We start from the raw sequence: 13,849 nt of genomic DNA on the forward strand, positions 1-13,849 counted from the left end.
TTTTCCCCCGACATATCTCAAAATATTCTTGCCTGCAGGTGTTGAAACGAGCGGTTGGCCTTTCCGTTTTTAAACTCCCTCAATCAAAGGGCAGCGCCTAAATGATCTAAAAAATGAAGAACTCCCTCCTGAGCCTCAAGACGTCCCATCCCTTCACCCCAAGTTCACGGAGGGCCTCAGAAACCTCCTAAGTCCCCCCACTTTGCAGATGACGTAACTGGGGCCTCGGGGGTTGCACAGAGAGAGGTGGGATTTGAGTCTGTCTTTTGACCCCAGGGCTGTGTCCTAGGTAGGTCCTATGCCTTTTGTGGGGGTTTTAAGGGAGGGCGCTTTTCTTTCCCTCAGCAAAGCACGAGAATCAGACCTTAGAAAACTGACCAGGCCGCAGCTCTAAGACTCTTCCGGTCTTTGAGAGAGAGGCGGAGGGAAAGGGGGCGGAGTTTGTGCAGTGGCGGGAAGCCTCCGGCCTATAGGGTGGGGAGAGCTCGAAGTTGCCGCGGGGGGGGGGGGGGGGGGGGGGAGTGGTTAATAGGCCCGGAAGCGGGCGGGGCCACCTGACCACTTCCGCCTGCGGGCGGAGAAATCCCGCGAGAGGGGGGAAATATTTAGGTCCGGCTTCGTCCGCGGCCGGCGGCAGTGTAGGAGCGAGGACACCCGGAGGCGGCGTTCTTTTTGTTGTGTGAGCCTAGGTAAGTGAGTCTATAGAATCCTCCGAGTCTAGCAGGTGTTTGGTTTGTTGGGGAATCATAATTCTAAGGGGAACCCCTATCCCCCACGTCCCTTCCTTCTCTCTCTGAGGGGATTCATAGCTAGCATTTCTCTAGCGCCTTACAAGTCGTCATTGATAAACGAATTTCGGTAACATTCGAGGCGCTTTAAGGGTCGTAATTAATGGCAAACAGTTTGTATAGCCTCTAGTACTGTTCTGCTGCTGCTATCACCTGACGCGTGTGGATCTTAGTCCGTGCAAATGCTAACAGCTCGGGATGGGGGCGCTATTGTTATGTGTTATTTATTATTATTACTCGCATTTCCCACGTGAGAAGACTGAGGCAGACCTCGGTGAAGTCACGTGAGATCGGGTGAGGGCCGGGATGGGTGTTGAAGCGGATTCCCGCGCTGCGCCACCTAGCGGCCAAGTCGGTAAAGGCCATTCCCTGTCTAGTGATTGAAAGGGGGTTTGCAGCAAGGACTTGTCTACGTTTCGGCTTATTCTGCTGCGTGTCTTGTAAAATTTGGCATAATTCTTTTGCAGCTCAGGATTCGCTGTTGACAAGTGTGGGAGAGCACATGTAGAGCTGGCCGAAACCCCGGTGAGACCCGCATTCGAGTCCTGCCTCTTGGACCACAGGGTGAGTCTCGGTGTGGAAGAGGATCCGAGCTGCGTTGGGAGAGGAAATTTTCTTCATTTGTGGAGTAGGGATCGTGTTTTTGTGTCCCTCAATCTAACCGTGGAAGCAGAGCACACAATAAGTACTTAATAAAGAAATGGCCCCTCGATTCATTTGCTGACCTATGAAATCACCTGTCCGGTTTCGCGCTCACTGATTGATTGAATTGATATTAGTTGATATTGAATTGATTAATATGAAATTGATTAATTGATATGAAAATGAGAACAGACTTTTCAAAATCCTGTTCCATGAGGGTGAGGACTATTTACATGAGGTAGAGTGCTCCTTGATCTCCCCTGTTTACCAAAAATTGGAGGTGAAGGGTTACAGTGTGTTTAATACATAGGTGTTTTGGAATAACTTAATTAATAGCCATTTTGGTGATTTGACTGCCTTGGATTATAGCTGCTGTACTGTGCCCCGCGTCAATAAGACTGAGAGCAAGAAGGAATGCGGGACATGGAATGCCACCCCCACATTTCACAAAGTAGGAGACTGAGGTTTATCGAGATTAAGTAACAAGTAAGCAAGAGATTAAGTAAGCGAATAGGAAGAGCTAGAATTGAAAACAAGATTTTGCCCGTTGTCTAGTGCTTTTTCTACGAGACCAAACTACCTGATAGTAAAATTAGTATTTTTAATGTGTCCTGTCAGCTTGAATGGTATATGGGTAATAGAAAAGTAACCTTTGTTATATCAGTATGTGATATCTGCATATTAGATTTTGAAATTGTAAAAGCTCTAAGCTAATGACCTTTTGTAGTTAGTTTTTGTCATTCAAAGCCGTTCACAGAAGAAAATCAGAAATTTGTAATAGAAAGCCTATTCTAAATTAAATACGTACATGCATAACTGTACGTTCCAGAGAGTTAAATTTTACCATGTTTATACAAGAAAATGTTTTAAGGTGGATATTAAATACATAGTCAAAAAAGACATCATTTTGATTCACCACAAAGAAACCAAAAGAACTTTAAAAAAATAATAGCTAACCTTACCTTAAACAATACAAGATTAAAAATAAAAAGTAAGATACCAATTTTTTTTGAGACAGTGATTAGGGCAGCTCACAAAATAGAAACTAGATTTTATGTCCTGGTTTTTAGGATTATATTGAAGTTTAAAAAACTTTTATGTGTTTCCAGATAATTGCAATTTTTGCTGTATTGGTGAAATAAAGAAGATATGTTCACAGTACTAAAATATCACTCAGTGGACTATTTACATGAGGTAGAGTGCTATTTGTTCTCACCTGTTTACTAAAAATTGGAGGTGAAGTGTTATAGTGTGTTTAATACATAGGTGTTTTGGAATAACTTAAAAATTACTATTTGAAGATTTTAGATTACTTTAATAAGCATCAAACCTTAATGCATTGTGAGAAATAAGTTATTGGTGTTTTAACTGAAATTGAAACATATTGCTCTCTTGAGAAAGAAAAAAATGCTTTGCAAAATGTTGCATTGATTAATAACTACTAAGAAAATTTATGTATCATCATCCAGTTTGACAAATGTAGTTCTTGAGAATCAGGGAAGGAGTCCCCATTATCATTCATTGATAAGAAATGGAAAACTCAATGTAATATAGCAAACCTTTACTTATACGTGTGTGAGCATGCATGGATGAATTTTGAACTGCATCACTGGAGGAAACTTCTAATACTAGTGAATTAATAGAGCCATTTGAGTGTAGTAGTATTTTAAAAGACAATATTTTGCTAACTTAAGTGCTTTTTATTTAATTATGTGTCATTAGGTAAATATTTTTATCCATGTCCCATGGAAATACAGCTTTGTGAAATTCAAAGGTACTTTAAAATTCAAATATGTTACTGTAGGTATAAATAATGACAGAAAATTTAGTTCATATGAGCAAATGATAGCCAATTGAAGTATAAATACAATCCTAATTCATTATTTTACCTTACATTTCACCTTTTTCCCCACATACATGGAAAAGTGAAGGATTTTTTAAAATTAATTTATTTATTTTTAGTTTTCAACATACATTTCCACAAGATTTCGAATTCCAAATTTTGTCCCTATCTTTCCCCTCTCCCCTACCCCAAGAAGACATGCATTCTGATTACCCCTTCCCCCAGTCTGCCCTCCCTTCTATCTCCCCCCATTCTTATCCCCTCCCTGCTTACCTTTTTGTAGGGCAAGATAGATTTCTATACTCTACTACCTGTATGTCTTATTTCCTAGTTGCATGTAAAAACCATTTTTTTTTAACATTTGTTTTTTAAATCTTTTGACTTCCAAATTCTCTCCCTTCTTTCCTCCTCACCCACCCTCATTGAGAAGGCAAGCAGTTTTTCAACATAGGTTGTACATGTGTACATGCAAAACACTTCCATAATAGTAATAGTAGCCTGCAACCAATTCATATTTTTCTTGGAGACTTTTGGTGTAGGAGCTTTGACTTTGTTTTCTTCTTCTGGTTGTATGTTTTGGTCCCCAAAGTAAGATTCTATAGTTTTTTTTAACTGTCTGCTCATCTTCCCAGCCAAATACTTGACTTTCTAGCTCCTTGTCAAGGTAGAACTTTGCTTCCAGTGGGGGTGGGGGTGGGGTGAGGGTGAGTGTACTGTCCCAGGCTTCAGGGGTTTTGTATCAGCCACTATAGCCCTCACCATCTGTGGGCGCAGAACTCCGAAAGCAGCAGCTAGTGTTGCTGCTGCCACTGCCACCACCTGCCACACCCTGAGCCTGGGACTGGACCACAGCTGGACAACGTTCTTCTTTCACCCAGGTCCCACAGAGTTTTCCCACTGACCATCTATGCTGTCTTTGGCGTTTGTGTGTTAAGTCTTGAAAATGCCACAGCTGCCAATGATTCAGTTCCCTGAGGTCTGCTCTTGCCCTCCTTGTGCCAGCACAGCCCATACCTGCCTGCATTCCACTCCCAGCCCAGTGCAGTATACCCTTCCTGTCAACCTTCCAGGGTGTCTTGTGCTGGTGATTTGTTTCATCCCATCATTTTGTGAGTCTGTACCTCTAGAATTTGTTCGGAGTGATTTTTTAATAGGTATTTGTAGGGGCTTGGGGGGAGAACTCAAGAAAGTCCTTGCTTTTACTCCACCATCTGGTTCTGCCCCGTGAAGAATGAGTTTTATGATATCCTGATCTATTATGAACAACTAAAATAAAATTTTCAAACCAGAAGTTTATAGTTAACAGAAAACTACATTCTCTAGTATGTAGTTGTAAATGTCAAAGGCTTCTTTATCTTTGTAGTTATCATGTCTTTATTTAGAGATGATTTTAGTGGTCTCATCCAAATGATTGAGTTTGTTAAATTGATTTTAGTGAGATATCTTTACCATAACATATTTAACGTTTGCATTTTATTTGTGATTTTAGAGTAATAATATTTAGAAGTACTGAAGTATAACACCTTAAATGTAGCACATTTACCTAAACAACTAGAAGTTTTAGTTAAAAACAAAGATGTACTTGTGATCACAGAGAGTGATGCTAAGATATATTGGTATATCAAGTGGTTTGTTAGAAGGCTCTATAATTCTATTTTTTTCTCACAGAATGTGGTTAGAAAGAAATTAACCCTTAGGTCATTATTGATTCATATTCCTTCATATTTGCATCATAACAAGTATAATTGTCAGGCTGGAGTTGTTGCTGATGAAAAATTTAGGAAGCCGTGGACAAGAGGTATGCTTTTTTCTTGTTTTTACACTTAAACATTTGTTTTAAAAGAACGCTTAAGACTTTTAATAGTGTTTAGCAAATATAATGTTTTTCTTCTAACTAATAATTATCTTAAAAGCTAGTTTAGGACCTAATAATGAGCAGAACTCCAGGAAATTCTTAATTTGATGTTTTTGGAAGCCTTTAAGCAAGAAAACTTGCAATACAAAAGTATGCATGTAACATAGTACAATCAAAATGCGTAAATGGAGCCCTATAAGTTTAAACATATTTTTAATTAAATGTTTAATTAAACATTAAATATATCTTTGTTCATCTTTAACACTGATATGTAAAATGTGATAATATAATAAAATATACAAGCACATCTTCACTTGAGATAATGGTCAGAATACAAATCATTCCCCAGTTGATAAATGGTCAAACGATATGAACAAGCAGTTTTCAGAGGAAGAAATTAAAGCTATCTATAGCCATATGAAAACATGCTCTAAATCACTATTGATTAGAGAGATGCAAATCAAAACAACCCTGAGGTACCGTGTCACACCTATCAGATTGGCAAATCAGGCAAATTGGCAAATGACAAAACAGGAAGATGATAAATGTTGGAGAAGATGTGGGAGAGTTGGAACACTAATTCATTGTTGGTGGAGCTGTGAGCTGATCCAACCATTCTGGAGAACAATTTGGAACTATGCTACAAAAGGGCTACAAAAATGTGCATACCCTTTGACCCAGCAATATTGCTTCTAGGACTGTGTCTCAAAGAGATCATAAAAATGGGAAAGAGTCCCACATGTACAAAAATATTTATAGCAGCTCTAATTGTGGTGGCCAAGAACTGGAAATCAAGGGGATGCCCATCAATTGGGGAATGGCTGAACAAGTTGTGGTACAGGAATGTAATGGAATGCTATTGTGCTACGAGAAATGATGAACAGGAAGACTTCAGGGAGTCGTGGAAGGACATATATAAACTGATGCTGAGTGAAAGGAGCAGAACCAGGAGATCATTGTACACAGTAACAACCACAGTGTGCTAGGCATTTTTCAGGTAGACTTAGCCCAGCACAGCAATGCAAGGACCTAAAACATTCCCCAAGGACTCTTGAGGCAAAATGCCTTCCACACCCAGAGAAGGAACTATGGAATTGGAATGCAGGATGAAGCAGAATATTTTCTCTTGCCTTATGGTTTGTTTTGTTTGAGTTTTTCTCATGGTTTCTCCCATTCATTTTAATTCTTCCATGCAACATGACTAATGTGAAAATGCGTTTAATAAGAATGTATGAGTAGAATCCATATAAGAATGTGTGCTGTCTTGGGGAAGGAGGGAGAGAAAATGTAAGATTTATGGAAGTGATTGTAGAAAATTGAAAATAAATAAATTAATGATAATAATAAATAAAGAGATAATGGTCTGTTTTAAGATCTAAAAACTAAATTCCATTAATGTAATGATAAACTTTTAATTTAAAAAATTGTTATTACTATTTTTATTAAGACATTTAAGAAATTGGTAGTTTCCCTAAAGGCATGGAAATGAAGGAGGAATTTTATCAAGCCTCCTCTTGTCTTTTAGAGGGCTTCCTGTAAAACCTCATCCATTGTTTCACCAAGTATTTACAAGAATCCTTTCTACCAGCCTATTTGGAGGATGTGGGGGAAAAATTACATGGTTCTTGCTTTTAGGAGTTTAATCTAATTGCAGAGAAGAAATATATATATATAAAACATATAAATAATAATATTAAACAGTATTTGATTGCATCCCAAAATGAGTGACATAAATGCTACATTCAGGAGGGTGGGTAAAGGAGGGATAAATTAGCGAAGACTGGAACCTTTGGGGACAGCATTATAAAATAAGAATAATTTGAGCAGATTTTGGAGAGGATCAAAGTGGTATGATAAGGGTATTCCATAAGAACGGCATGAGCAAAGGAGGAAGATGAGAATGAGCATGATGTGCTTAAAGGAGATTGATCTGATTGGACAACTAAAATGTTTTGCTGTAGCAGAGAGGGAGTATTTCAGTATTAGTGAGTCATTTATGATCAGGAAAATAAAATATTCTGGAAAATTCAAGCATTCAGACTTACTTAAGACTTACAGTGGAAGAGAACTGCAGAGGCTAATTTTTTTTTTTTCTATTTTCTCTTCTGGTCCCAGTCCCCACAACTCTACAAATGAAGGATTTCTCTGTGTTGGATGAGTGGAAGGCAACTTTTTCTGTGGAGGATTTCCCTGAACAGTATGTATTCTTAAACTTGATTTGTGTATGTTTATGTGTGCGTGCATATATGTGTTCAGGGAAAGAAGGATCCTTTTTTTTAATTAATTTATTTTTAATTTTCAACATTCACTTTCACAAGATTTTGAGCTCCAAATATTCTTCCCTTCTCTCCCCTCCACCCACCCCAAGATAGCGAGCATTCTGATTACCATTTACCCCAATCTTCCCTCAATTCTATCATACCCCTCCTTTCTCTCATCTCCTTCCCGTCTGTTTTCTTGTAGGGCAAGATAAATTTCTATACCCCATTGCCTGAATGTTTTGTTTTCCAGTTGCAAGTAAAAACAATTTTTAACATTCATTTTTAAAACTTTGAGTTCCAACTATTCTCCCTTCCTCTCTCCCCACCAACCCCCACTGAGAAGGCAAGCAATTCAATATAGGTTATACATGTGTAGTTGTGCAAAACACTTCCATAACAGTCATATTGTGAAAGACTAACTACATTTCCCTCCATCCTATCCTTCCCCCCCATTTATTCTATTCTCTCTTTTGGTCCTATCTCTCCTCAGAAGTGTTTACTACTAATTACCCCATTTGCCCTTCCTTCCCATTTGCCCTTCCTTCTATCATCCCCACACCACCCGCTTATCCCTTCCTCCTACTTTCTTGTAGTGTAAGATAGATTTTCATACCAAATTCAGTGTGCATGTTATTCCCCACTTAAGCCAAATGCAATGAGAGTAAGGTTTACTCTTTCCCTCTCACCTGCCCCTTTTTCCCCCTCCATTGAAAAAGCTTTTTCTTGCCTCTTTTATGTGAGATAGTTTGGCTCATTCTATTTCTCCCTTACTCCTCTCAATATATTCCTCTCTCACCCCTTAATTTTATTTTATTATTTTTTTAGACATCATCCCTACCTATTCAACTCATCCTGTGTCCTCTGTCTATATGTATATAATCCCTCCAGCTACCCTAATACTGAGAAAATTCTCAAGAATTAAAAATACACACTTTCCATGTAGGAATGTAAACAGTTCGACTTTATACTAAGTCCCTTGTGATTTCTCTTTAGTGTTTCCCTTTCATGCTTCTCTTGATTCTTGCGTTTGAAAGTCTAATTTTCTATTCAGCTCTGGTCTTTTCAACAAGAATGCTTGAAAATCTTTTTCATTAATGATCATTTTTTTCCCATGAAGTATTTTACTCAGTTTTGCTGGGAAGGTGATTCTTGGTTTTAATCCTAGCTCCTTTGACCTCTGGAATATCATATTCCAAGCCCTTCTATCCTTTAATGTAGAAGGTGCTAGATCTTGTGTTATCCTGATTGTGTTTCCACAGTACTCGAATTGTTTCTTTCTGGCTGCTTGCAATATTTTCTCCTTGACCTGGGAACTCTAGAATTTGGCTACAATATTCCTATAAGTTTTCCTTCTGGGATCTCTTTCAGGAAGCAATTGGTGGATTCTTTCAATATCTATTTTACCCTCTGGTTCTGCAATATCAGGGCAATTTTCCTCAATAATTTCACAAAAGGTGATGTCTAGGCTCTTTTTTTGAACATAGCTTTCAGGTAGTCCCATAATTTTTAAACTGTCTCTCCTTTATCTATTTTGCAGGTCAGTTGTTTTTCCAATGAGATCTTTCATATTGTCTGCTATTTTTTTATTCCTTTGGTTTGGTTTTATGATTTTCTAGATTTTTCATAAAGTCATTGGCTTCCATCTGCTCCATTCCAATCTTTAAGGAATTATTTTCTTCAGTGAGAATTTGGACTTCCTTTTCCATCTGGCCAATTCTGCTTTTTAGAGCATTCTTCTCATCGTTGACTTTTTGGATCTCTTTTGTCATTTGGATTATTCTATTTTTTAAGGTGTTATTTTCTTCAGCATCTTTTTGGGTCCCTTTTAGCAAGCTCATTTTTTATTATTTTCTTACATGACTCTCATTTCTCTTCCCAATTTTTCCTCTATTTCTTTTACTTGATTTTCAGAATTCTTTTTGAACTCTTCTGTGACCTGAAATTGATTCATATTTTTCTTGGAGGCTTTAGGTGTAGGTACTTTGACTTTATTATCTTCTTCTCTTTTTATATTTTGTTCTTCCTTGTCACCAAAGTAAGATTCTGTAGTCTGATTCTTTTTCCGATTTTTGCTCATTTCCCTAGCCATTTACTTGACTTTTGAGCCCTTTGTCAAGGTAGTTCTCTGCTTCCAGTGGAGTTGAGAGGTTGCACTGTCAGCTGCTCGATCCCCCCACAGTCTGTGGGCCTAGAGCTCCAGAAATAGCTGCTGCAGCTGCCAAGGGCTCTTTCACTCCCTCCACCACCCTGGGACTTGTTCCAGACCACTCTACTCTCTCACACAGGTCCAACAGATTTTTTCCACTGATCTTCCAATTTGTCCTCAGCTTTTTGGGTTATGAAGTCTGGAGACCACCACAGGTGTCAGAGATTTGGTACCCCCTAGGCCTACTCAGGTTCAGTCTGTGCTGGTGCAGTCCATGCTAGACTGCACTCTACTCCCAACTTGGCACAATAGATTCTTCCTGTTAACCTTCCGTGGTATCTTGGCCTGGAGACTTGCTTCACTCCATCATTCTGTGGATTCTGTAGCTCCAGAATTTGTTTAGTCATTTTTTTTTACAGGTATTTGGCTGAGCTTGGGGGAAAGCTCTAGCAAATCTCTGCTTCTGCTCTCTCGTCTTGACTTCACCACCCCCAATATCAATAACTTTTTTAAAAAATTATACATTCTAGGATTTTTCTGTTAATTATAATTAAAGAAAAGTTTTAAGACTTCTAATTAAGCAATAATAATTAAATCTAACATATGTATATAGTGTTTTAAAGTGTGCACAGAATTTTACATAATTTCATTTGATTCTTATAATAACCATGTCTGATAAGTTCAACAGGTATGATTGCCCCATACCAGTATGGGAAACCAAGAATGAGAGGCATAAATTAACTTGCACAATGCTACTGAGGTACTAAGTGCCTAAGACATGATTTAAACACCAGGTCTTCTTGACCCCAATATTTTATTCCCTATGTCACATGATTTCTGTATTTGCCCTTTTAGTTCCCTTTTGTATCATTGATCATTTGAGGTCATGACAGTAGTAGTATTATATAGTTAAATTTCTATATCAAATTATATTCTATAAGCATGCATTTTATGGAGCATATTAAGATAAACATGCTTAAATAACTAAACATATCATTTTAGGATGAGCATTTCATACACTGTGTCTCATCTTAATGACTTTGAAGAAATTGTTCCAAGTTCAAATCCGTCCTCTCAAGTTGACATGGAGAAGAGCTATTTGTTTAGTCAGAAAGACTATGAGGAAGTCTTCCACCCTGTTACTTGTTCTGAAGGATGGTCAACACTTCAAACAACCAATCAAGGTAAAGCATTTGTAAGTCTTTCTATGCCTAAAAACAGCACTTACTGATTGGTTGATCTGCTCTCCAAAGAATGATTTCTTTTATTCAGCAGATTAAAAATACATGGAGGATGCTTCCTAACAGAATTGTGTTTTTCAGTTTCGTTACGTTGAGCAAAATGATGCATTTTGCCACTTTTATGATTTCCTTATTGTAAAGTGAGTATTTTTAGAAGACTCAGCAATTCTGAGTTTGAACAATCTTTATAGGCCAAAAACTGGCATCAATTTAACCTTGATATAGGTAATAGGAGGAGTTAATCCCCCAATGTGTTTCATTCCTATTGGTTTAATTATGCCAGAAATCTTAATGCTGATCAAACATAGTAATTTTTTGCAGTACTTCAAATTTTGTTTCCAGTAAGTTACTTGCTCAGAAATGATGATGTGATGTGCAAACTATACTAAAATTCCCTAATTTTATATTATTTCCATAAACCATATAATAATAACCATATAATTGTGGAGGTTTAGGGGTACTGGGACCCTGAAAAGCAACACAGGTACTTCAACCCAAGTCGTCTTTCAGCCAAGATCAGGTTTATTAGAACATCAGTCAGAGTAGGTGTAATTCTAAAAATCTGCAATACTGGCCAGACTCAATCTGAACCATTTATTAGACTCTTAAGGAATCTTAATGGAGGCAAGATGGATCTTATTGTACAGAAAGACTGTGGAAGGATCTAGGAGCAGCCAAGTAGTCTAGCATGACTGGGAAGTAACAGAGAAGGACAGGGTGAACATACTGGGAAACACCAGGGACCTGGACCAAGTGGTCAGAGGAGAACAAAGTCTAGATGGGAAGTAGCTGGAGGCAATCTGGAGGTAACAGACCCTGAAGAGCTGGGCTAGGTTAGGGGTAACAAAGATTTGGGAAATTGGATAATGGCCATAGTGGAAGTCCAGTTGAAAGCATTACTGGGGATGGGTGGATGCCTCAGGCAAAAGAGTTGACCATTTGGGAAAGTTCAAGGAGAGTTTGAGGTGGTGATGGAGGGGTAGGGTTGTTTCCCAGGGCCTATACCCATCATCATCATCATCAGGAAGGGCTGGAGAGCTCCAGCACTATTAGAAAATTCAATAGTTTTAATTGATATTGAATGGAATGGTTTTCAAAATGTACTTCATTATTTTATGTTTTTTTTCCTCAAAGCTTTGTGGATTTTCATAAATTTAATAACAGCACAAATATTAGTTTTGAAAATATAACTATGGCTAATAATTTACAGTGTAATTTTCATTTTAATGGAACTTTTGTGTATTGTTCCTTTTATATTTTATTGGTGCTTTTGTTTTATATATGCTTTTACTTCCCAATTACCATCCTATACAAATACCCATAGAATGCTGCCTTGTTACAAAGAAAAACAATTAAGCAAAACATCACGACGCAACATCACATTGGCAGCATTCTGAATGGGTTCATCTACTACTTAGCTACCAGTCCTCTGGAAACAAGATTGGTTATTGTACTAACTCTCAAAAGTGTTTTCATTTCATTATTGTGATCATTGTGCATAATGTTTGTAGTTCTACTATTCTCTATATCAGATTGTATGAATGTCATGAATTTTCCCTGAATTCTTCATATTCTAAAACTTTTATTTTCCAAATATATACTCTTCCTTTGCAGTGTTATATACTCCAGATCACATTGAAACCTGTTCAGGACTTTTCTTCATTTGTTTAAAATTATCTGTGCCCCAATTCTTTAGTAGAGAATCAATCCTGAAAGTGTGAATTTACTACTTAAAGTAAAAAAATCCTTTCAAAATTACAGAAATCTTGTTTGCTTGTGTAGAGAGAAGATGGCAAGGGGCTGTCTCCCTGGCTGTGGCATGGGAATTGTAGTTGTGTGCCTCGAACGGAGGCAGAATAAACATCTCTAGCTTCTTATTCCCCTCCTCCCCTTCTCCAAATGAGACTTTCATTTCTGTCAGGAGGGGAACCAGGAGGTTGGGGCCGGAGCTCGCTCTGCCTCCCTCAGAAAGAGGAAGTAGTGGACTAGAATTATATCTTAATTATTAATCTCCATTAATTATTATCAGTTCAGGGAAGGGATGGGGAACTTCCAGCCTCGAGCCCCTCTAGGTCCCAAAGTGCAGCCCTTTAACTGAACCCAGATTTCACAGAACAAATCCTTTTATTAATATAGTATGATAAGGTTCAATTTAACTTTTAATCACTTTGTCATTTGGGGGAAAAAAGAAGACCCTAAGCTCTTTATCCAAGGCGTAACTCTCTTCCCACCAAATACCAAGTCCACAATGAGCATATACAGTGAATAGCAAAGAAACCCATTTATCTGAATTGGTAGGATAACAGAAATCAGAGAATGTGTGTGAGTGTGCATATGTGTGTGTGTATATATGTATTTATGTATGTATATCAGACAACATAGAATGAAGGGGCTCTCACATTGGGAACAAGACAGCTCAGTTTAACCAAGAGAGAGGGTAGGGGGTCTTCCCAAAGTCTTCTCCTTAAGCAAGCCGAAATGGAATTAACATCTTCTGTCTTGAAGCTAGAAGTCAGAAGCTCCAGAAACACTTTGATACTTGACAAGGTCTGAAGACCAAAGAAGACTAAAGAAAATGAAGTGCCCTTACTCTAACTTTGCCCCATCTTTTATGCAGGACAGGGCTTTCCTCTACAGCAATAAAGAGAAAATCTCATACCAATGGACTTTGCAATATGGATTATACTTGTTAGTATTTTAGACAACGATATATAAAAAAAATATTATTTAGACTGTGAGCAGCCTTTCCATTCTTTTACATACACATATGTATGTGTTGCATGTATGTATATATACTCACTCTGAATTTTGAGATTAGCATCAAAAGCACACGTTGGAAATTTGTTTTCAATCTGTAGGCTCTTTGGCATCAAAATTCGTCTGATTCTTTAGCTCTAAGGTATCTTTAACAGTTTAGGGAGAGTGAATGTTTCCCATGATCCCTTCCAAGTTAATTGAAGAGAAAGTTAGTACCCACACAGTTTTTTCTCTGACAATGAGTTTCTGCTTTCCTTTTATCATGCAGTGGAAAAAGACATTATTCATAGTTTCCCTACACAGACTAACTCTGTCT

The 13,849-nt window shown here is 37.9% G+C and overlaps 1 protein-coding gene across 8 annotated transcripts in view; it reads left to right on the forward strand.

The window, feature by feature from the left end:
• The first annotated feature begins 557 nt into the window (after nucleotides 1-557).
• The window catches only part of SHOC1 (shortage in chiasmata 1), a 114,262-nt gene continuing 100,970 nt past the window's right edge, over nucleotides 558-13,849 (forward strand). For 3 of the 8 annotated variants that reach the window (XM_072598083.1, XM_072598085.1, XM_072598086.1), the window contains exons 1-6: nucleotides 562-689; nucleotides 1,256-1,352; nucleotides 2,540-2,624; nucleotides 4,942-5,071; nucleotides 7,244-7,325; nucleotides 10,538-10,719. In XM_072598083.1, the coding sequence (XP_072454184.1) occupies nucleotides 2,580-2,624; nucleotides 4,942-5,071; nucleotides 7,244-7,325; nucleotides 10,538-10,719 (439 nt within the window). In that variant the 5' untranslated portion in view covers nucleotides 562-689; nucleotides 1,256-1,352; nucleotides 2,540-2,579. Of the gene's footprint in view, nucleotides 690-1,034; nucleotides 1,144-1,255; nucleotides 1,353-2,539; nucleotides 2,625-4,941; nucleotides 5,072-7,243; nucleotides 7,326-10,537; nucleotides 10,720-13,849 lie in introns of those variants that run through there. The other 5 variants (XM_072598084.1, XM_072598089.1, XM_072598087.1 and 2 more) reach the window with 5 other exon arrangements.

The sequence above is a fragment of the Notamacropus eugenii genome, chromosome 3 (genome assembly GCF_028372415.1).
Source record: "Notamacropus eugenii isolate mMacEug1 chromosome 3, mMacEug1.pri_v2, whole genome shotgun sequence".
NCBI lineage: Eukaryota > Metazoa > Chordata > Mammalia > Diprotodontia > Macropodidae > Notamacropus > Notamacropus eugenii.